Genomic DNA, 25,353 nt, shown 5'->3' on the forward strand with positions numbered 1-25,353 from the left:
TTATTTTAGAGGAAACGGAAACTTGAAGTACAAAGTGGGTTTCCCTGCAAGAAACTCTTCCCAGAGAGCAAGACTGGAATAATGAGGTATGTTAGCAGATAGCAGTCTATTGATTGGCCAAAGTGGAGTATTTGAATGCCAAATAAATTGTGAATATTCATAAATTCTCTCTTTTAGTAGTAGGGGATTGTGCTGTCAGTTTTACTGACAGGTTTACGTGTTCTAAAACATCAGCTTTTAAATTACAATAAGATGCTTAATTGTCTCCCCAGTAAGGAATTAACATACTTATTACTGATTTGGACTCGTCTGTTTAGGCAAAATAAGTGCTGGATAACATCTCATTTTCTAGGAGAGAAGCTAGTTATGCGCTAGAAAATAATTTCTAAAACGTTCATTTATAATTAGGAAAAGAGAAAGCAAGTTACTCATAGTACTATAATTATTAATTTCAAACTGAAAGACGTGCCTGACTTACCACTGTTGTCTTACATAAAGCATCAATTGCAGGAAAAATGTACTGTGGTATCTAATTAGGATAAAATATACTTAGCAGTCTTAAGTGTAACAAGATATTGTCCCCCGAAGGAACCCACATCTCTTTTGTGGGTATGTGAGTGGCGCTCATGTGGCCCGCAGCTGTTACAACTTTCTTCTCTCCTGGGTTGCATTCTCTTCCACATATCAACTCCTTCCCATCCTAGCTTTCACCCCGCCCCCCCTCCTGTCTCCCCCCTCCTCCTATCTGTGTGTTTCCCTTTATGACGACGTGGCTATTCTGTCAGTTCTGATATTCCTTTTCGGTCTTGTGTCCCATGTTTCCACTCCTCCTCCCCCCCCCCCCCCCTTTTTTTTGGCTTTTTGTAGTCGCCCTTGGAGTGTGACCTATTCTAAATTCTGTTCCCAAAGTGTGTGTATTTGGGGATGAACTCCCTCCTTGGCACCTAAGGCATGCATTCCTCTCTCTCCCTCCCTCCCTCCCTTCCTTCCATCCCCACTGTAGAGTCCCCTTCTGCCTTCCCCTCCTCCCCCCCCCCCCCCCCCAACCCACTGGTTCAACAGCAAGTGTACCCAGTCGGTGTGGTGGGGCTGTTATGTGCCCATCTGGCTGAGTCCCCTGACAACATAAGGATCATACTTCTGGTACCTGAGCTGTCACCACCTTGTATATGCCTAGCAGCGTTTACTCATCTTTTAGGGGCATCAGAACTCCCATCAATGACCATTGCTGTAGCTGGGTGTTGCCCACACGGGGAGCCCCTGATCGTGGTGGGTGGTACCACAGCGTATACTCTGCACATGAAGTGTGCTAAGCTCCTTGCAATTGGCCACTCATCTGCAGCAATCTTTCTGCCTGTACTTTTACTTCAACAGCCTTCCCCTCTCTGGTCATCCCCAGGGAGAAGGGCTACTCTCACTAGCTTGAGGCAAAACCCTTTCCTCATTATTCGGTTTGTTCCAGGACACACAGGGGGATTTTTGCTACTACCTAACAGCTCTTTTCTGTAGAATGTATCAAAGATAAGTCTGGAGAAATTGTCTCTCTTATTAAGGTGTGATCTGGCTTCCTCCTGATTAAAAACTCTTCTGCCATTCAGTCAACTTCCCTTTATACTTGTGAATGTTTAGGAGATATCCCAGTCAGCAGATTCCTCACTAACCCTTAAATATGACCCAGGGAATTATTTTGCACAGGCACCACCTCCTTCAGACTGTTAAGGATCAGATCTGGCACAGCACGATCTTCATTTTGTCCAGTGAGTCCAGAAGGGTGCTAAGGACAATCACGTTGATACCAGTGCATCCATCCTGGCTTTTGAGGGAGATACCCTTCCAGAAAGTCAGTCATGGTTTACACAAAGCCCTATATCCCATATCCCTGTCTCTATTTTGCTCACATGTCTTTGCAATGTGAGGAGAATCCTATTTGTGACAAGTGTGGCTTGCCTCTCCATATGGGGAATCCTTGCACCCTTAGTGCCAAAGTGCGTGAACTGTTGCAGCCCACATTATCCTCACTCACTGGAGTACCTGATCTATAAAAAGGAATGGAAGAGTCAGGAATTCAAAACTCTCGATGCCCTCGGAGGTTCAGTATTCATTTGCTGGGTACAGGCAATGCGACCCAATGGTTTCAGAGCTGGGGACTGGTAAGCACTGCCAGTTCCCCATTGCTGTAAGCTCTCGGCATACTTCAGTGAGCATAGTGTGGTGCGGCAGTGGAATGTTGTCTGTCTTAGGGAAAGGGGATCTTGGCTTGAACACCTGGATCACAAGGACGGAATAAACCTTTTTTGAAAAACCCACAGTCTCAAGGTGTGCTGTGGCTGATGGGACGCATGGCTATTGGTGTGGAACAGTCATTAGTGGGCAATCTCTGGGCAGCCTGCCACACCACAGTTGTATAAGGCCTACTCAGGCATCCAGGGCTCTGTTTGGGTGGACCCTTATTTCCATGACTGTTCGTGGGTCCGAGATGGAACCCTTGAAAGCATCTCCCTCTGCTTCCAGCAAAAAGGGAGTAACGCTTGGGAGTATTCACACCCATTCTTCCAATAGAATGAAAAGAGGCTAGTCCTCCTGAGAATAAGAATGCTTTAGACTTCAGTAACAGGGCTCATAGAGTTGCGAATAATAATGCGTTTTTGGTGATAGAGGAAGAAGGGGACATTTGAAAAAGTGTTCCCCCTTCTGTATCCACAAGGATTTTGAAGGCCTTGTGCTGGCACTTTAAAATCTATAAAACAACTGTGTTATTTCTCATTGTTCGTCAAAACTAGCAGCTCAAAGCAGGTGGAACTCCTTAACCCTTTGGTGGGCATGCCTTTCATACTTCCATGAGTGGGCGCGTTGCGGCTTTTGCACCGCAATTAGTTTTACATTTTTAACCGAAGGAAAAATATTCATCCCATCAGTAATAGATAGGTAAAATCCATCAATTTCTTTTTCCATAATTTCAGCACTTGCTTTTGGACCTGGCAATACTTTTAGGGTGTTTTTAGAAGGAGAAGAAGAAGGAAGCAGTTCACTTATCCAAATAGTTTAATCGTTTCTTACGTAAAATTGGTAATCCTCTGTTTGTTGTTTCCCCTCTTCAACCAGGTGGTCATCTGTTGATTGTTTGGAATCAATGCTGTGATTTTCTTCTTCAATAACGACCCCTTCTGACTCATTCACATGAATCTGACAATTCTAGTAATTCTTCTTCTGACATTTCTCGCAATACTTTCTCATAGTTTTCAGGACAAATAATTAGACGATGCCTGTCAAATGCCTCCTTTTTCTCCATTTCCACGCTTTTATGATGTCTAATGAAACACATGTTTTTGTAAAAGTAATATATTGTAGCAAATCAATATCCAAGACTGTAAAAAGTAATGAAATTTTCATATGGGAACTTTGACTAGATTCAAATATTCATTATATACTAATATAAAAGAAAGATTGCCTTGAGGCGAAAGAAAAACACAAGTATAGAAAATACTTACATCACAAGGTGCGTACCAGCAAACACACTGCAAACAACAGTAGCTACCAAACTGCTGAAAGCATGAATCGCGCAAATGTAGCAAGTGGTGACATCCATTGAGAACAACAAATATGTATCTGAATGTGTACATAATTGTAATGCTGTCTGTGATACTAACAGAAAACTAAATATTGCGGCTATCTGCCGCAAGTGCGTTCACCAAATGGTTAAGGAATTGTAGAAACTGGGTGAATAGGATATCATTGTTGAGATGCACACCTCTCTCAACTCTAATAAGGGCATTGTCACATGTCCAGATATTGTGGACATGGACATAGCGGAAATGAAAAAAGAATGGACATCCCAGAGGATAGTCTGTGGAGCAATGAAAGTGAAGGACTAATGGAGACACTGAAAAGACTGCCACTTTTATTGTCACTTTCAATTCTCCAACACTTCCTGAACATGTTATGGTGGTGTTCCTTCAACTTAATGTTCAGCCTTGCATACCAAACCCTAAGCGGCACTGTAAATGCCACTGTTTCAGCCATACAACCAGGAGTTACGGAGGTGCAGAAAACCAGCTCACAATGCTGGAACTTACTGCCTGTCTCCTGCGATCTGCGTCAACTGCTATGGGAAGTACCCAGTCTGGAGTCGAGACTGCTCTGTTTTTGCTGAGCAATGCGAAATACAGGAAATAAAAGTGCTCAAGCGAATCCCCTATGCCAAAGCCAAAACGGAATATAAGGCAACGAAACCCCTTGCCTTTGCCACCCCATTTTCTTCCATGGTGCAGAAATCTATTCCCATGCCGATGCTTCACGCAGATGATGTCTAGCATGCCTGTATCCACCACAAGCACCTGTAATTGCATGTTTACATGCCAAGAAAAAAAGATTAAGGACAAAGCAATTCAGGCAACTGCAACAAGAAAGACCAAAAATATTTCCACTGTGAGCATCCAGAAGGCACACACAAAGCAGAGCGCCTTTCAGTGGCCCCTTCCCCCTCATCCTCAATGGGACAAGGTGCAGGGAAAGGTTCCCAATGTTCGGGTCACAAGCTGTCCCTGACGCAGTCAGAAATCATTCTGACATGTCTGACTGATGAGGAGGACGTCAGGGAGTTACATCCCTTGAATCCAGCCAGTCCCTCCACTTGCCCTCGATCTAAAAGAGCTTCACGTCCTTGGTGCGAAGATATGGGTACATTTAAACTGCAAGCTGACATGGTTCCCATACTACAATGGAATGTGAATGGGTTCAGGACTCATGTGGAGAAACTGAAATGCCGAGCACAGGCATGCCCCTTTGCTTGTGTTTACAAGAAACACATTTGTATCTTTAAAATGTCCCTGTGCTGTGGGACTGTAAGCTATACTGCAAGGATCACCTATTGGAGGAAGAGCCAAGGGAAGAGTTGCAGTGTTTGTCACTAATTCACATCACTCTTCTGCTCTCCCCCTGGCTACTGACCTGCAAACAGTAGCAGTTGAAATTCATGCACATCAGAAGCTTACATTTTGCTCTCTGTATTTACCTCAGTTGGATGCAGTATACTCTGAGGCTCTCAAAGATCTTTCGGAGCAACTCCCTTGACCATTTCTCCTCCTGGGAGACTTCGATGCCCATCATGTCCTGTGGGGCCCAACCCCTACTTGCCCTCTGGGTCAGGTTTTGGAGAGCCTCCTAACATCTCAAGAGCTGTGCATTCTAAACACTGGTACTCCCACTCATTTCTGTGTTGCTACTTTGTCATTCTTGGCCATCAACCTATCTCTCTGCTCTCCAACAATCGTGTTCACTAGGAGGTCATTGATAACTTTCACTCCCTTGACCACTTCCCAATCAGCATTCACCTACTAGATGGCACATTGCTGGAACAGAAGCTACCAACATGGATGACAGGCAGAGCAAACTGGGCACAGTTCAGCCAGTTGGCTGTGTTTGAACACCGTGACAGTGTCCAGGAATGGGTGGACCACATCACACATGTGATCTGTCCTGCCGCTGACCTCTCTATACCAAAGTCTTTCAGTCCTCTCATGAGGCGACCTCCTTCTGGCAACCTGTACCTTGGTGGACAGAAGAGAGCTGTCCAGGCCAGACGTGTCTTTTTGATGGTTTAAATGCCGCCTGAAAGTGGACAACCTTACTGTCTTTCGAGTCACAAGAGTCAAGTCTCAACATGTCATTAAGGAGAGCAAAAAACTGTCATGGCAAGCGTTCCTGGACTCTATTAACAGTTCCAGTTGTTCTACAAAAGTACAGGAAGCCATGAGGAGGATTTCTGCTAAATGCAGCTGTTCACCAATAGCAGAATTGCTGAAGCAGAGGTGTCTCCAAATGATGCCCAGAGACATTGCTTAGACGCTGGCTGCAATTTTGCAAAAACTACAGCTGATGTAAGCCAGGATCTGGTATTTCATTGTTACTGCAAAGAGGGGCAAGTTGGATTTAAGATCCAACTGTTTCGAGGCCTGCAACTTCTGTTTCTCCATGTGGGAGCTCAAATGGCACTGTCTGAGACTTGTGATACTTCAGCTGGACACAACCAAATCTGATACTGCAAGCTTTGACATTTGCCAGTGGCATCAAAGGTTATCCTCCCCAAATGTTTTAATCTAATATGGCAGATAGCAACTTCACCAACTCATGGAGGGAGGTCGTTCTGATACTTCTCCTGAAACTGGGAAAGGACTGTAAATCTCCTAGTAGTTACATGAGTATCGCCTTAACAAGCTGTGTAGGAAAGACCCTGGAGTGAATGGTTAACTGTCCTCTGGTCTGGTTTTGAGAGACCAGACAACTCCTTAGCCACACTCAGTGTGGATTCTGGAGATTTCGGTCCACTGTCGACAACCTGACCCTGCTAGAGCAGTCTTGCCAAGGCAATTATCTCTGTATTGGTGTATTCTTAGATATCAGTAAGGTGTAAGATACTACTTGGAGACATTGTATTCTTGAACAACTGCATCAGTGGGGCTTTTGTGGCCACCTCTCCATCTTCACATGGTCTTTTCTGTCTCAACAGTTTTCTCGGAGCCGAACTGGTGCCTCACTGTCAGTTCGTTTTGAGCAGGAGAAATGGTGTCCCTCAGGGCAGTGTTTTAAGTGTTACCCTATTTGCCATAGCCATAAATGGTATCACACCCATGATAATCAGTCCTATACAGTGCTCCTTATTTGTGAACGATTTTGCTGTTTTCTGTTGCTCCTCTAGTGTTGCAAAGCAAGCTGTCAGTTGCAACTTACAGTGCGAAGGTTACAGGAGTTGGCTGCAAGGACATATGTTCATTTTAATCTTCTTGTCATTTTTTCAATTTGCCTGACTTGCATATGGGGGATACCATCCTACATTTTGGAGACTCGGTGCGGTTACGGGCCTCATTTTTGACTCAGAATTGTTGTGGTTGCCACACTTAAGAGACCTGAAAGCCAGAACCCTCGAGGCACTGACTATCTTAATGCCTTAGCCACAGATCACGGGGAGCAGGTAGAGCATGTCTGCTCCAGTTTTTATGTCTTTCATGTGCTTGTGGCTGACCTACGGGGGCACTGTGTATGGATCAGTGAGGCCTTAATATTTGAAGATAACTGATGCTGACACCATGAGGGGATTCTGCTGGACACGAGTGCTTATAGGACCAGTCCCATACCCAGCCTCTGTGCTGAAGCCGGGGAACCGCCACTTACCATCCAGCGTCAGCTCCTCTTGGTGCACTAGGCATGTAAGATTCTTGCAGCTCTGACTTTACCCACACATCATACTGTTGCTCATCGGCCTCTGGAATGCCTTTTCTTCAACTGTCCATGGGCCACACTGCCATTTGGGATCAGCATGTGCTGGAGTCACTAGTTGTGTAGCAAGTACAACCCCAAATCCAGGGTTTTAACCATCTGCCGCCTTGGTTACTGGAGAGGCCCAGTGTCATTTTATATTCAGTGACTGTGCTCCTGCTTCTGTTTTTAATTTGATATTTAGAGACATTTTATATGTGCACCACAATAATGTAGCTGTCTTTATGAGTGGGTCTACGCAGGGGGACTCCGTTGGTTGCTCTGTCATTTTCCCAGATCATGTCCTCAAGGTCCCACTGCATCAGAGATTTACTATCTTTGATGCAGAATTACATGCGATCTTGCAGGCACTGGAGCAGATGAGACATTCTTCCAGTGCTAGATTTCTTGTCTGTTCAGATTCTTGGAGTGCCATTTACTTTCTCCATATTAAGTCATCCAGAATATCCAGGATGCCCTCCTCCAAGGCACATGGGAATTGCAGGGAACAAAGGGCAGACCAAGCAGCCAAGGAGGTGTGTTGTGATCCTCAGGTATTTCAATGCGCCATCTCCCTGCATGCTATCACCTCGCTGTTGATGTACAAGGTCCTGCATCAATGGGAAGATGAGTGGCTATAAGTGACTGATTCAGGCCCATTATTTGACATCCATCTGGCCCCTTGTACTACTCACCTCCAATGAAACTGTAATTGTTATTATTGTCACCTTCCAGAATTGCAGCCCTTTCTTTCTCTCTACTCTGTAACTTAGGTTGCATTGCAGGAATCTCATTTTGTGGATACTTGTTTGCTGACTCTTCGTGGTGTCTAAGCCTTCTCCCAGACTGGGCCCTTTGTGAGCCTCCAGTGGTGTCTATGTTGGCCCGCATGGATGTTGTTAGTTCCTGGATTTCCCTTCATACTGTGCTGGAAGCAGTGTGCATTTGGATCCATTTAGACTTTGTGGTAACAATATGCATCATCTTGCCTCAGACCAACTTCATACACTTCCTGTCCTTCTTGCTGTCCTTCAACAGCTCTCCCCCTGCCCTATCCTTGGGGATTTTGATGTCCATAAGTATGTGGAGTGGTGCTGTGACCACTGACTGGGGCAGGCTTCTTTTAAGATCTGCTAGCAGGGCTTGATCTCTGCCTCCTCCATTGGAGCTCCTCACACTTTAGTTTAGCACACGTCACTTACTTGGCTATTGATTTTTCTGTCTGTAACCAAGATTCCTCCCCTTCATTCAGTGGGGAGTTAACGATTTTTGTGACAGCGATCATTTTCCAATCGTCTTTTCTCCAGCGTAACTCTCCTGGATGCTCTCTCAGGTGGGCCTTTACTAATGCGATTTGGGATACCTTTTCTTCGGCCACTCTCCCAACTGCACTACCACGCAACAGCATTGATGAGTCTGTATGGAGTTTCATCTATGCCATCCTTTTGGCAGCTGCTTCGGTGATTCCTTCTTCCTCAGGTTCTCCTCAGTGGAAGACTGTTCGCCCTCCAACACTACAGACAGCGTCCATCTCTCAAACACCTCCTGGGCTTGAAACGACTTCGTGCTTAGGCTTGTTATCTACTTAAATGCCAATAACAGATTTGTTGAGAACAATACTTTCCTGCCATAGGGATGCATCCTTCTTTGCACTTACGGGCAGAGGTCAGGTATATATTTGACACTGTCCTCTACAGGTGTCCCGGTAATTTTTCTGAATAGTGTTTCCCTCACCAACCTAGAATCTATTACTGAGCATTTTGTTCAGCATTTGTTCCAGGTCTTTGTGTTGGTCCACTATCCACCCGCATTCCATTTTTTCAAACCCCGTATGGAATGACTATGTTTATCTTTCGTTCTTCTCCCCCCCCCCCCCCCCCCATATGGAGCCTTCTAATGCCTAGTTTAGTGAGTAGGAATTCACCAGCACCCTTGATCTCTGACTGACATGGCTCCTGTACTTCACTGGGCAGGCTGCACACCAAAACATAGCAAAATGCTTGAACACTTATCGGTGGCTAGCATCATATACTTGCCTTTCTTAACTGTTTCTGGAGTGAGGGGGAAATCCCATCCAGTGCTAGGAAAGTGTTGTTGTTCCTGTTTTGAAATTGAGTAAACCACCAGTTCAAATGGACAGCTCTCATCCAATAACTTTAACCAGTGTCTTCTGCAAGTTTCTTGAACATATTGTGAATCAAAGACTGTATTGGATTCTTGAATCAGAGATCTTTTGGCTTCACCTGAGGATGCTCTTTTGCCAACGCCGCTCTACTGCAGATAATTTAGTCAAACTGCAGTGTGCTATCCGAACGGCTTTTGACTGTTGTCAACACCTCATTTCAGTCTTCTTCACTCTGCATAAAACTCATCATACAACATGGTGCCACCGCATCCTTGCCACCTTATGTGAGTGATGCCTGGCTCACTTCCAATTTTTTTCATGCCTCACTTTTAGGCACAGATTGGTGCCTTCTGTAACACCTCCCATCTGTAGATTGTATTTTGACTGTTCATATCTTTTTAATGACTATCAATGATCTGGCAGTGGCTACTAGTCCTACAGTGTCCCCTTCTTTATATGCTGATAATTTTTGCATTTATCATTTTATGGTTGTTGCTGAATGAATGCAGATGGAAGGGAGCAGTACACCAGTCTTAGGTTCTCACTCATGGCTTCCATTTTTCTGCTGCCAAGACCTGTGTTCACATTTCTGTGATCACCATACAGTCCATCTGTATTCAGATCTGTACCTTGATGACCAGTCCCTCAAGGTGGTGAACTCTCATCTTTGATTCTTGGTTGACATGGTTTCCCCATCTTCATCAATTAAACTGGACGTTTTTTCTTTTTAAAATTCAGTCTTGATCACACCATGTATGTTACAAGAACATAGGTGACCATGTTTCGGTCATATCACATGGCCATCATCAGACCCATGGCATCCTTCGAAGATGGTAGGTGGAGCACTCTTCTCAGCTGCTGTGATGTCAACTGTTGATGATGGTCATGTGATATGATTGAAACTGGTCACCTATGTTCTTGTAACATACATGGTGTGATCGAGACTGAATTTTAAAAAGAAAAAAATTTAAAAAATTTTGATCACTGTTCCAAAAATGTTTATTAAAATTGCTTGAACTGGACATGTTGGTAGCACCTGAGTGCTCTTTGATGCCTCAGCTGTACTCCTACATGGCTCTACATAACATTGGTCTGGTCCCTTGTAGATTATGGGAATCTCACATACCACTCAAATTACCTTCAACGTTACAGACATTGCACTAGATACACCATCGTGGGGTGCGACTGGTAACTGGTGCGTATTGGACTAGTACATGATCAGCTTCCTAGTGGAGGCAGGGGTTCCACCATTACAGATTCTGTGTCAACTACAGTTGATCACCTTTGCATTATGCACCTGATGCTCTATGGAGCACCCAAACTACCATTTCCTCTTTCAATATATGGGGATCCACCTCCTGCAATGTCGGCCGAATGTGGGCATATGATCATTGTTTGCATCTCGCCCTTTCTTCTGAACTCCAGTTTTCCCCTCTACCACTACTTCTCTGGTCCCGCTTACGTACAGCTTTCTGTTGCAATCTTCCTCCACAGCTCTGTCTTGACCTATCACAAGGTCCGAAAGACTCGTCTCATTCTGAGTTCCTTCACTGCCAATTCTTCTCTATTCTTGATACATTTTGGGGTTCAGAAGTAGTCTATACTCCTGGCCCAGTGGTTGCCAGTCGCTCTGGCTTTCTTTACATTCATGCAGTATGTACTGAACTTCACTCCTTGCGAGATGGTTGCAGTTTTTACACTGCAGAGTAGGTAGACATCTCTCGTGCTCTTGAGCATATCTGTTCCTGCGCTGACGGGGTCCTTCCTCATCTGTAGCGACTCTTTGAGCAGTTCACGAGCTCTTGATGAGTGTTACTATCACCATTCCTAGGTCCTGAATACCTGTGATTCCCTTTTTGTCCTCAAACAGTGTTGATGGTCGGTGGTCTTTGGTTGGAGTCAGGGTCATATTTGGATCCCTGGGAATGAACTCACTGACAGGCTGGCCAAATTGGTTACTGGCAGGCTGTCTCCTGAGATAGGTATTCTGGAATCGGATGTCTGATCACTACTATGTCATCAAGTTCATAGGACTTGGAATACGAAATAGCTTACTCTCACTTTGCTGAACAAATTACTGTTAATAAAGAAGATCACAAATTTGTGGATGTCCTCCATGTGTGCTTCTCACAAGGACTCTGTCATTCTTTACTGTCTCACATTGGCGATACTTGGCTGACTCTAGGTCATTCCTCCATTGCGAGGAATCTGCCCCACTTTCGTTGTGGTGCCCTTTTGATGGTGGTCCACATTTTGTTTGATTGTCTTAACCTAGCTGTCCTGCAACAGACTCATAATCTGCCTTTCTCGCTATCCCTGGTATTAGTGGATGAACCCTCAGTGGCTGACCTGGTTTTACAGTTCGTGAAGGTGGTTTTTACCTGTCTCTCTATGAGGTAAGGCATATCAGCCATGTGAGGACAATGAGGGGGTGTCTTGTACCTTCTCACATGTTCTATTTGACTTGGTGTTCTTCCTCTGTTTTCCTGTGCTCCTCTTGCCAAAGACAGAAAAATAATGGAATACAAGACCCTGGAGTGACTGACCTACACTGCGGCTAAGAGGAAATATGAGATGCTACATCCTGTGCTTGTGATGTCAGCCTACACTGCCGCTGTGGTTCTACCATCTTCCGTTCTGCTGTGTACAGTTAGCTCAGAGCTGTCAGACTCCACCTGCCCCATTGATGTGGGGATCACTTCCCTCTCTGTTGCTCTTGCCCAACCTACTTCAGGAGCAAACCCCCCCCCCCCCCCCCATCACCCAACCATCAGGGATGTCAGTATCCACTTCCCATCTGGATAAGCATAAGTCTTCTTCAGCTCCTCTTGCCAGGAACAGATCCTTGGGCCACTCCCTTCTCAGGTTCCTACCAGAGGCAAAGCTGACACCTGCCAGTGGCTGAAGCAACCACAGGTAGCTGGTCGTAGTCATGCTCCTGCTCCTGAGACTGAATCAGTGAAACCCTCCCAGCCGGACGAACCTAAGGAGCAGCGAGAGAAACTTAAAAAGACAAAGACCCCCAAGAACCAAGGCACTGTGGTGGCACCCCCACCACCACTACCTACACGCTCTGTCTGAGGATGAAGTGGAGATTAAGCTTGACACCTGCTTTCTGCATTGCCCTCCAGGAAACCTGGTTCCCGGCAATGCAGACCCCTGCCCTCTACGTCACCTTCCCAAGTCTGGACGAAGATAAGACGTCTTTGTGGTCACCAGACCCCAACTGGTTTCCCTGGTATTAACATCAATGGCGTGTTATCTACTGATGCAAAAGCGATTGCCAAGCACTTTGCTGAGCACTATGCTTGAGCCTCTGCATCGGAGAACTACCCCTCCCCTCCCCCCCCCCCCCAGTCTTTTGCACCCTCACATCCTCAAATGGCAGATGAAAAGGAACGTCCTCTCGTTCACTACACACCACAGTGAATCCTATAACACAGAGTGGGAGCTCCTCAGCGCCCTTGCATACTTCTTTGACACAGCTCCTGAACTGGATCAGATCCACAGTCAGATGATTAAACATCTCTCGTCTGACTACAAGGAACATCTCCTTGTCATCTTCAACTGGATCTGGTGCGATTGCATCTTTCCATCACAATGGCGGGAGAGCGCCATCATTCTGGTGCTCAAACTCAGTCAAAACCTGCTTGATGTGGATAGCTACCAGCCCATCAGCCTCACCAACTTCCTTTGTAAGCTGCTGGAATGTATGGTGTGCCGGTGGTCGGGTCGGGTCGGGTCGGGTCGGGTCGGGTCGGGTCGGGTCGGGTCGGGTCCTGGAGTCACGTGGCCTACTGGCTCCATGTCAGGGTGGCTTCTGCCAGGGTCGCTCCACCACTGATGATCTTGTGTCCCTCGAGTCTGCCATTCGAACAGCCTTTTCCGGATGCCAAGATCTGGTTGCCATCTTTTTTGACTTAACGTAAAGCGTACGACATGACCTGGCGACATCATATCCTTGCCACATTGTATGAGTGGGGTCTCCGGCGCCTGCTCCAGATTTTTACTCAGGAGAATGGTGTTCTGCAGGGCTCTGCAGGGCTATTTTCAGTGGCTATTAATGGTCTAACAGCAGCTGTAGGACCATCAGTCTCTCCTTCTCTGTATGCGGATGACTTCTGCATTTTGTACTGCTCCTCCAGTACTGGTGTTGCTGAGCTTCACCTATAGGGAGCCATTAACAAGGCGCAGTCATGGGCTCTAGCCCACGGCTTCCAGTTTTCAGCCGCGAAGTTGTGTGTCATGCATTTCTGTCGGCATTGCAACATTCATCCAGCCAGAACTTTACCTTAATGATGATCCACTCACTGTAGTGGAGACATATTGATTCATAGGACTGGTTTTCGATGCCCTATTGACTTGGCTACCTCCCCTTCATCAGCTTAAGTGGAAGTGCTGGAGCACCTCAGTGCCCTCCGCTGCCTGAGCAACAGTAACTGGGGCGCAGATTGCTCTACGCTGCTCCAGCTCTACAGAGCCTTTGTTCAGTCCAGCCTTGACTATGGGAGTCTGGTTTACGGTTCAGCAGTGCCCTAAGCGTTGCGTTTACTTGACCCAGTGCACCACTATGGTGTTCGCCTAGTGACAGGAGCTTCTAGAACAAGTCCAGTGACCAGTGTCCTGATAGAGGTCGGAGTCCCTCCATTGAAAGTTAGGCGTGCACAACTGCTCGCCAGTTACGTTGCACACGTTGGTAGTTCTCATGCGCATCCTTTTCCCAACCATGGCAGTTCGTCTCCCTCATCGGTGGCCCTGGTCAGGGCTTAAGATTGCAGTTCGTGTCCGGTCCCTTCTGTCTGAACTGGAGTCCTTCCCGTTACCATCTCTCTTCGAGGTCCATTCATGTACACCTTCATGGTGTACACCTAGGCTGCAGTTTCTTCTGGTCCTTTTGCATGGCCCTAAGTACTCTGTAAACCCTGTGACACTCCACTATCACTTCCTCTCTATTCTCAACATGTACTGGGGCCATGAAGTGGTTTACATAGATGGGTCGATGGCTGATGGTCACATAGGCTTTGCATATGTTCATGGAGGACATATTGAACAGCACTCCTTGCCAGATGCCTACAGTGTTCTCACTGCAGAGCTGGTGGCCGTATCTCGTGTTCCTGAGCGCGTCCGCCCGTGCCCTGGCGTGTCATTTCTCCTATGTACTGACTCCTTGAGCAACCTACAGGCTATCGACCAGTGCTATCCTCCCATCCTTTGGTAGCATCCGTTCAGGAGTCCATCTATGCCCTGTAATGGTCCCATCGTTCAGTGGTGTTTGTGTGGACCCCAGGACACATCAGAATCCCAGGCAACGAACTTGCCGACAGGCTGGCCAAACTCGCTATGCGGAAACCGCTTCTGGAGATGAGTATCTCCGAAACTGACCTGCATTTTGTCTTACACCACAGGGTTTTTCGCCTTTGGAAGATGGAATGGCAAAACAGTGCCCACAACAAACTGTGTGTCATTAAGGAGACTACGAATGTGTGGGGAAGTCTTCCATGCAGTCCTTCAGAGGGAATCAGTTGTCCTCTGCCGGCTCTGCATTGTCCATACGTGGCTAACGCATTGTTACCTCCTCCATCGGAAGGACCCACCTTGGTGTTGCTGTGGCTCACAAATGACGGTCGTCCACCTCTTGCTGGACTGCCCACTTTTAGCCGCTCTCTGGCGGACTTTTAACTTTCCCAGCACCCTACCTTCAGTGTTTTGCGACAATGCCTCAATAGCAGCTTTAGTTTTATTCGTGAGGGTGGGTTTGATCATTTGATATAAGTTTTAGCGCGTGTCCTTTGTCCCTCTGTGTCCTCCACCCTAGTGCTTTTAGGGTTGAGGTCTTAATGTATTGCAGAGTGGCTAGCGTCTCCTTTTTATTCTCATGGTCAAGCAGCCATGGTAATCCGATCTCTTGATTTGATGTCTCCTACTTGTTTCTTGCATCTCTCTGTGGCGTTCTTGTCTAATTTTGTCCGTTTCAGTGTTTGTTGCTGTTCTGTCATTCTTGTGGTTTCCTCCTTTCTTCCAGCTGTGATTTGTATGTCTCAATTATTTTACTCCCACCCTTGTGGAATTATTTTAATCAGAACGAGGGACCAATGACCTAGCAGTTTGGTCTCCTGCCCCCCCCCCCCCCCCCCCCCTTTTAAACTATCCAACCAACCAATCCACTCACCATGTCCATGTCGCTAGTCTTTCCTGGGTATTGTTGGGTGGGGAGCTCTAGTAATTGGCAGGGGGTTAGTCCCTCATCGCACTTTCTGTCTTTGGGGGCCTCCGGCTGCTCCTTGGGTGGGGCATCTTGCGCACCTTTCTTCTTTTTTCCCCCTTTTCTTCTTCCTTGTTCCTTTCTCTAGGGTCTGTTGACTTTCGGTAGACCTTGGAGTTTTTTATCCTTAGTTTTTGTGCACTAGGCCCTTCTTTGGTGTGTTGTTTTGCTAACTTCACTGCTTAAGGTAGGAGGGACTGATGATCTCATAGTTTGGTCCCTTCAATCATTAAATCAACCACCCAACCAACAAGAGAGATTGTAATGCCTCATTTCATTTATAGCTAACGTGCGATATTTCTGCTTTGAAATGTGCTGTGGCTAAGCCATGTCTCCGCAATATCCTTTCTTTCAGGAGTGCTAGTTCTGCAAGGTTTGCAGGAGAGCTTCTGTAAAGTTTGGAAGGTAGGAGACGAGGTACTGGCAGAAGTAAAGCTGTGAGGACGGGGCGTGAGTCGTGCTTGGGTAGTTCAGTTGGTAGAGCACTTGCCTGCGAAAGGCAAAGGTCCCGAGTTCGCGTCTCGGTCCGGCACACAGTTTTAATCTGGCAGGAAGTTTCATATCAGCGCACACTCTACTGCAGAGTGAAAATCTCATTCTGGAAACATCCCCCAGGCTGTGGCTAAATCATGTCTCCGCAAATCCTTTCTTTCAGGAGTGCTAGTTCTGCAAGGTTCGCAGGAGAGCTTCTGTAAAGTTTGGGAGGTAGGAGACGAGGTACTGGCAGAAGTAAAGCTGTGAGGACGGAGCGTGAGTTATGCTTAGGTAGCTCAGTTGGTAGAGCACTTGCCCGCGAAAGGCAAAGGTCCCGAGTTCAAGTCTCGGTCCGGCACACAGTTTTAATCTGTCAGGAAGTTTCATATCAGCGCACACTCTGCTGCAGAGTGAAAATCTCATTCTGGATTTCAATTATTGCTTCACAGCGTGTGCCATCTGGTTCCTTCCTACCAGTGCCAGCTTTTCTGAATTGCACAGATGGGAACTCACCAAGCAATATATCCTGGCATCAATCTTGGCTATTCCCTGTCCTCTGCTTATGAGTCACCTTCCCTGCTCCCACTTCAGCACTACATGGCTTTCTAATCCACCAATGTACCCACAGTCTTTCTCCCTTCTCTCCTTTTCTGTTCCTCCACCCCCATCCCCACAAATCTCCTGTCTGCACCCAGCTGCACTACTGTGTCCCCATTATGTCCCTGCATACTTTCACAAGCAGTACTACACCTTCCCCCACATCTACCCAGTAGTCCCACCCCTCCTCCCCCATGCCTCTTCCTTACCCCCATCACCCATGCCAGATTGCTGCTCCTGTCAAGTGCAGCTGCTGTCCGATCACAGCAGCTGTAGATAGCAGTTGTGTGTGAGCTGTGCTTGTGTGAATGTGTGTGTTTTTTATTTCAGAAGAAAGCCTTATGACCATAAGTGTAAATCTTTTCAATGTGCATGTCTGTGACTCAGCTTCTCCTCTATATGGTGAGTATCTGTCTGTCCTTTTCATAATATTATTATTCCATCCGCCACTTTCCATTGTTTCATCTTTTACAGGACCTCCTGGCCCAGCAACAGTGGGGGCTTCCATCAGGGCCGCTCAGCGATCGACAATTTAGTCTCGCTAGAGTCGGCTATTCATACAGCTTTTACTCGGCGAGAACATCTAGTTGCTGTTTTCTTTTATCTTCGGAAGGTGTACGATACCACCTGGCCCCATCATATCCTTGCTACGGTGCATGAATGGGGCTTATGGGGTCCACTTCAGATTTTTCTATGGAATTTTCTCTCCAATCGCTCCTTTCGGGTTAGAGTTGGCACATACTTTAGCTCTGCTCATATTCAGGAGAACGGTGTCCCGCTGGGCTTGGTTCTCAGTGTTCCCCTCTTTTTGGTGGCGATTAATGGTCTTGCGGCTGCGGTGGGCTCATCGGTCTGTTCCTCTCTGTATGCCGATGACTTTTGTTTTTATTACAGTTCCCCAAGCATCAGTGTCGCTGAACGGTGGCTGCAGGGAGCTATCTGTAAGGCACGTTTTTGGGCATCCAACCATGGTTTTCAGTTCTCAGCCTCAAAGACCCGAGTGATGCATTTCTGTCGTCGTCGAACGGTCCACCTCCATCCAGAGCTCTATCTTTCCAATGAACTCCTTCGTATTGAGGAGACGCTTCGCTTCCTTGGCATGCTGTTTGATGCTCATCTCACTTGGACACCTCATCTTCACGAGCTTAAACAACAGTGCTGGAGGCACCTCAACATCCTTCGTTGCCTTAGCCACACCGTTTGGGGGGCTGCACGAACAACCCTCCTACAGCTCTATAAGGCCTTAGTCCAGTCCCATCTCGACTACAGGACCGTGGTGTACAACTCGGCAGCACCCTTAATGTTGCAGATCCTCGACCTGGTTCTCCATTGTGGCATCAGACTGGCGACAGGTGCCTTCCGCACTAGTCTGGTGACTAACCTTCTTGTAGAAGTTGGAATTCCTCCCCTACGATTCTGCCGGCAACAGTTGCTTGCATCATACATCATCCGCGTCCATGACTTGCCCGACCACCCAAACCGCAGGCTCCTTTTTCCGTCTTCTGCACTCCCCTCCCCAAGATGGCGGCCCAGGTTGGGTCTCCCGATCGCGGTCCACGTTTGTTCCCTTCTCTTGTCACTAGTCCTATCCCCTTCCTCCATCCTTCCAGCCCTCTTCTTGTACCCCTCCGTGGTCCCTCCCTCGCTTGCGGCTTTGCATGTATTTTTCCTGAGACTCCAAGTCCTCCGTTCCACCTGCCAGTCTTCGTCAACAATTCATGGCTCTTCTTGCCTCGTTTCGCAATGCAGATGTAGTCGACACAAATGGTTCTGTGGTCGATGGATGCGCTGGGTTTGCTTTCATCCACGGCAACTATGTTGAGCAGCATTCCCTGCATTGTGGGAGCAGTGTTTTCACTGCGGAGCTGGTTGCTCTTTATCGTGCACTTGCTCACCTTTCCTCCTGACCTGGCGAGTCATTTGTCATATGCAGTGACTCCGAGTGGATTGCAAGCACTCGAACAGTGTTTTTCTTGGGACCCTTTGCTGCGCGGTATTCAAGATGCTGTTTTTGCTCTCGCCGAGTGTGGTCATTCAGCGACGTTTTTGTGGACCCCGGGCTTTCCAGAAAACAAACGTGTTGATCGGTTGGCCAAGCAGGCCACCACTTCGCCACCCCTGGAGCTTAGTTTCGTGGAAAGAGACCTCCGGTCAGCCCTACATCGCAAGGTCCGCAATGTCTGGAGCTCTGAATGGTCTGTCTTGAACACGCCAAATAAGCTCCGTATGGTAAAGTCCTCCACGGCCGTATGGAACTTCATCCTTGAGGAGCACGCGTAGGGACTCAGTTGTTCTCTGCCGCCTCTGAATTGACATATGCGGTTGACCCAAAGCTATCTCCTTCACCGTGAGAACCCGCCCAAATGTCACTGGGATTCAGGGCTGACAGTGGTCCATCTTCTGGTGGACTGCCCCCTTTTAGCCCCCTTGTGGCAGTCCTTTAAATTACCAGCTGCACTTCCTTTAATTGTAGGTGACAGTGCCTCTATAGCTGACTCAGTTTTACATTTTATCCATGCAGCTGGGTTTTATCACTCACTCTAGTGTGGGCGCTCTCGCATGATTTCTCAGGCACACCCACTCCAGCGACTTTTAATTGTGACGTGGATACCAAAATAGTGTCTTTTATGGTAACAAGTTGTGTTGGTACCTCTATCAACGCTTTCCAGCTGGAGGTTCTTCGTTTGTAGTTGAGTGGTTGACCTTTTACCTGATCCATCAACCACTGTAGTCTGTTTTACTCTAGTCAACTATTTGCTCTGCTTCTTTAAAGTGTCCTCTATTTTGTGTTATTGCGGTGTTCATTTTAGCTTTGTGCCCCTTGGCGTTCCCTCCCTCTGGGTGCCGAGGTTGCGCTTTTACTGTATAGGCCTTTTACATGTATGTCTGTTTGGAACAGGGGCTGATGACCTCGATGTTTAGCCCCCATCAAACCCCAAAACCCAACCAACCATCTTTTACATGGAGAATTTGAAAGCCAAAGCATTGGAATCTGACAAGCATGAACCATTAGGTTTGTCAGTATATGCAAGATATGTTTGCGATGAGACCCTACAGTGTGAACTCGTACAACGTCTCAACTTGATCCGTTGAGCTATACATTTCCTAAGAAAATAGTTGTGGGTCAACTACCTTTTATTAATAGTTTGGTTAAGCACGGATGTAATCATGGTATTCATGGTAATCATGGGATACTTAGTGCGGAGAAAATAGCAGGGGTGGCGTACAGTGTGGAGAAAAGTGTGTGTGTGTGTGTGTGTGTGTGTGTGTGTTTCAACCAAGTGCCTACTTAGGAGAACCTGATACACTTTGAAGCATTCCTAGGAAACAAGGTGGTCAGTCACAGCATGAGATGGCAAAAGCATAGAATAATTTGACATAGTCAGCTCTTGATTGTTTCCTCATATTCATAAGGACACCATCAAAGTAAACCAGGACAGAGTTGTCATAGTGCAATTACAGTTGGAGCTATCGTTTCATCCCACAATTCATTGCAATAGTCATGAGGACTCAACCAAAAAAATGAGGAATAAATGTCATTACAAATTTTGAGCTGCGGTGGCAGTTTTTAGAGTACCTAAACTATCACATTGCAGTATATTTTACTGTTCTCGATGTTATCCAAGGTAGGTATTAGTGGTTTAAAGGCTCATCTCATGGTAAATTACAGTATCTCATAAGATCATTTGGGTATTTTAGGAAAGAGAAGTTCCACAGCTACACTTTGTTCTTGTACATTAAATAAAAAAAAAATCACCTAGCTGTTTTTCCCAGGGCACCATCACTGCTTTTGTCTTGTTCACACTATGTACATAATTATTTCTGAAATAGCCATTACTCTTATGATCTGTGATGGGATTTTTCATGCTTTTTATGTTTATTTTTATGTTTATATGCCAAAAAGACAGTAACTGTATGTAGCTCAAATGAAATTTAATAATTTCAGCTCAAAGAAGAAATATCCTGAGGGCTCAGTTACGTTAGAAAAAGTAAAACTTCAAAGAAGTGTTATTCCTTCAAAAGATAATCCTCCTCCAGAGATGACTGACTGGTTATATCAGTTTCAAGTAAGTATTCAGCAGCTGTAGAAACTAATGATCATCATATGAATAACTAATTTAATGCATTGATGAAAACTTAGGCTATATTGAAGATGTGGGAAAGGGCCATTCTTGTAAAAGTTGTAGTGCTCACATCGTGGCTGTCTACTCTGTATGGTTCAAAAGTACTTGTAAAGTTTCTTTCCAACTTTTCCATTAACCCAGTTTATTGGATTGTTGTTGAAATAAATAGCTTGAAACTTTACAGAAAGACCATGTTGAGAGATATTAGCTTAGCCTTTGTTGATAATCTGTCTGGTGTGGTCCACTCCTACCCCCCCCCCCCCCCCCCCCCTCCTCCCCCCAGTATCTAGAGATGAACAGGCAGCATAGTAGTTACATTTTGATGCCAAGCTGAATTTTCATTCTGTACACATTGCAGCTCAGAGTGAGTGAAAGAGAAAAAAAACTCAGTAAAGAAATTGAGAAATACGTTATGATTTGTACAAAGGTAGTTTGTGCTATCTTGACCTTGTAAACAAAATATTCCTTTAAGGATTGTTGATGCATAACACAACCAACCACTAACTCTCTTAAGATTTATTTCAGTGTCACAGGGGGCTTTGGGGTACTTACGCACATCTACAACTGACTACACCTGCTTTATTACATATCAGAGTCATTAACAGCATATCGTGTAATCTTGTAAAACACAGAAATATTTTTGTATAGTTGGTGCCACTTTCAATTCTCTGTAGGTGACTTATGTAATGTAGGAAAATATGCTGATACACATGAAATTGAAAACATATGAAGTGAGTGAGTTATGTGCACGTAAATTTGTTCTATTGAATGGTGCTTTGAAACTTTAAAGTCCAGATTCATTTCTATGAGGAAACGTGAAGTGTTTGAGTGTAAACAGCATGCACATTTGACAAAATCAATTATGGTGCATGAACAAATTCACAATATTCTTCATGACAATTGCTGATTCAGACATATGCTTTACATGTAATGCCACACAGTTCATATGGTATGTCATTGACAACATTGCAATATTTCTCAACTAGAGCCAAAGTTAACACTCTCAAGTTGGTGCCTAAGTCTCAAAAGGGTTAAGAATAAATGGGCTTACCTAAAAATAATTGAGGATAGAGGGACAGAAAGTTGGCTGAAACCAGACGTAAATAGTAATGAAATCCTAAACTCAGATTGGAATGTATACCGCAGAGACAGGCAGGACATTGAAGGGGGAGGCGTGTTTATGGTGATAAGAAGTGCAATAGTATCGAAGGAAATTGATGGAGATCCGAAATGTGAAATAATTTGGGTCAAGGTCACGGTTAAAGCAGGCTCAGACATGGTAATTGGATGTCTCTATAGGCCCCCTGGCTCAGCAGCTGTTGTGGCTGAGCACCTGAAAGATAATTTGGAAAATATTTCGAGTAGATTTCCCCACCATGTTATAGTTCTGGGTGGAGATTTTAATTTGCCGGATATAGACTGGGAGACTGAGACGTTCATAACGGGTGGCAGGGACAAAGAACCCAGTGAAATTTTTTTAAGCGCTTTATCTGAAAACTACCTTGAGCAGTTAAACAGAGAACCGACTCGTGGCGATAACATATTAGAACTTCTGGTGACAAACAGACCCGAACTATTTGAAACAGTTAACGCAGAACAGGGAATCAGCGATCATAAAGCAGTTACTACATCGATGATTTCAGCCGTAAATAGAAATATTAAGAAAGGTAGGAAGATTTTCTGTTTAGCAAAAGTGACAAAAAGCAGATTACAGAGTACCTGACGGCTCAACACAAAAGTTTTGTCTCAAGTACAGATAGTGTTGAGGATCAGTGGACAAAGTTCAAAACCATCTTACAATATGCGTTAGATGAGTATGTGCCAAGCAAGATTGTAAGAGATGGAAAAGAGCCACCGTGGTACAACAACCGAGTTAGAAAACTGCTGCGGGAGCAAAAGGGAACTTCACAGCAAACATAAACATAGCCAAAGCCTTGCAGACAAACAAAAATTACGCAAAGCGAAATGTAGTGTGAGGAGGGCTATGCGAGAGGCGTTCAATGAATTCGAAAGTAAAGTTCTATGTACTGACTTGGCAGAAAATCCTAAGAAATCCTGGTCTTATGCCAAACCGGTAGGTGGATCAAAACAAAATGTCCAGACACTCTGTGACCAAAATGGTACTGAAACAGAGGATGACAGACTAAAGGCCGAAATACTAATTGTCTTTTTCCAAAGCTGCTTCACAGAGGAAGACTGCACTGTAGTTCCTTCTCTAGATTGTCGCACAGATGACAAAATGGTAGATATCGAAGTAGACGACAGAGGGATAGAGAAACAATTAAAATCGCTCAAAAGAGGAAAGGCCTCTGGACCTGATGGGATACCAGTTCGATTTTACACAGAGTACGCGAAGGAACTTGCCCCCCTTCTTGCAGCGGTGTACCGTAGGTCTCTAGAAGAGCTTAGCGTTCCAAAGGATTGGAAAAGGGCACAGGTCATCCCCGTTTTCAAGAAGGGACGTCGAACAGATGTGCAGAACTATAGACCTATATCTCTAACATCGATCAGTGGTAGAATTTTGGAACACGTATTATGTTCGAGTACAATGACTTTTCTGGAGACTAGAAATCTACTCTGTATGAATCAGTATGTGTTTCGAAAAAGACAGTCGTGTGAAACCCAGCTCGCGCTATTCGTCCACGAGACTCAGAGGGCCATAGACACGGGTTCACAGGTAGATGCCGTGTTTCTTGACTTCCGCAAGGCGTTCGATACAGTTCCCCACAGTCGTTCAATGAACAAAGTAAGAGCATATGGACTATCAGACCAATTGTGTGATTGGATTGAAGAGTTCCTAGATAACAGTACGCAGCATGTCATTCTCAATGGAGAGAAGTCTTCCGAAGTAAGAGTGATTTCAGGTGTGCCGCAGGGGAGTGTCATAGGACCGTTGCTATTCACAGTATACATAAATGACATTGTGGATGACATCGGAAGTTCACTGAGGCTTTTTGCAGATGATGCTGTGGTGTATCGAGAGGTTGTAACAATGGAAAATTGTACTGAAATGCAGGAGGATCTGCAGCGAATTGACGCATGGTGCAGGGAATGGCAATTGAATCTCAATGTAGACAAGTGTAATGTGCTTTGAATACATAGAAAGATAGATCCCTTATCACTTAGCTACAATCTAGCATGTCAGCAACTGGAAGCAGTTAATTCCATAAATTATCTGTGAGTACGCATTAGGAGTGATTTAAAATGGAATGATCATATAAAGTTGATCGTCGGTAAAGCAGATGCCAGACTGAGATTCATTGGAAGAATCCTAAGGAAATGCAATCCGAAAACAAAGGAAGTAGGTTACAGTACACTCGTTCGCCCACTGCTTGAATACTGCTCAGCGGTGTGGGATCTGTACCAGATAGGGTTGATAGAAGATATAGAGAAGATCCAACGGAGAGCAGCGCGCTTCGTTACAGGATCATTTAGTAATCGCGAAAGCTTTACGGAGATGATAGATAAACTCCAGTGGAAGACTCTGCAGGAGAGACGCTCAGTAGCTCGGTACGGGCTTTTGTCAAAGTTTCGAGAACATACCTTCACCGAAGAGTCAAGCAGTATATTGCTCCCTCCTACGTATATCTCGCGAAGAGACCATGAGGCTAAAATCAGAGAGATTAGAGCTCACGCAGCGGCATACCGACAATCCTTCTTTCCACAAACAATACGAGACTGGAATAGAAGGGAGAACCCATAGAGGTACTCAGGGTACCCTCCGCCACACACCGTCAGGTGGCTTGCGGAGTATGGATGTAGATGTAGATGTAGTAGATGAAAGTGGAGGTGCCAAGAGAGAAATTTGTGGCAGGCTGCATTTAACCAGTCAGATGACTTATGGGGAAAAGAATAGTGAATTGAATAGCTAGTGTTTGTAACCCTGCAGACAGCCAACTACGTCAGATTATGGTAGAAATTTTACATTACTCAAATTTTCTTAGTCTTCTTACCTCCCACTGTCCTGTGATCTTCGCATTCATTAAATGCTTTTTTTTCTGCTCTTGTTTTGCCATTCTTTCTCTGTAGTTAATTATGACCCACATCTCTTCTGATTGTGACACTTCTTCGTGTCAACTTTTCATTGACTATCTGTCTGTTGTGACTTCTGCTCTGGCAGCTAAGCTCTCCTGTCTCCTGCAGTAATCTCTGATGAATAAAAGTCAGTGTCCTGACTGACTGACTCACTCACTCACTCACTCACTCACTCACTCGTCACCACCTAACCCAAACCACAAATAATAGAAACTTGAAATTTTCGGAGGGTGTTGATCTTACACTGTAGACATGTTTAAGACGGGCTTTTTCAATATTCTGTTCCTAAGGGGGTGAAATAGGGGATGAAAGGTTTTTTGAAAATTGGTTGCTATTAAGGCAGTTTTGAAGCTAGACCTATGGAAATTTGTATTAGGTTTCTGTCAGAAGTAAGAAATACATGTTTCATCATTTTTGGAAATTTAACCCCTTTGGGGGTGCAATAGTGGGTGAAATGTTTTATGAAAATATTTCATTGGAAACCA

General features: G+C 45.5%; 1 protein-coding gene across 1 annotated transcript in view; it reads left to right on the forward strand.

The window, feature by feature from the left end:
• Positions 1–25,353, forward strand: part of LOC126187297 (F-box/WD repeat-containing protein 7) — a 143,656-nt gene that overhangs the window by 16,405 nt on the left and 101,898 nt on the right. Inside the window, exons 3-4 of the mRNA XM_049928285.1 lie at positions 10–86; positions 20,656–20,776. Coding sequence (XP_049784242.1) covers positions 10–86; positions 20,656–20,776 — 198 coding nt within the window. The remainder of the gene's footprint in view (positions 1–9; positions 87–20,655; positions 20,777–25,353) is intronic.

The sequence above is a fragment of the Schistocerca cancellata genome, chromosome 5 (assembly GCF_023864275.1).
Source record: "Schistocerca cancellata isolate TAMUIC-IGC-003103 chromosome 5, iqSchCanc2.1, whole genome shotgun sequence".
In the NCBI taxonomy this organism is placed as follows: domain Eukaryota; kingdom Metazoa; phylum Arthropoda; class Insecta; order Orthoptera; family Acrididae; genus Schistocerca; species Schistocerca cancellata.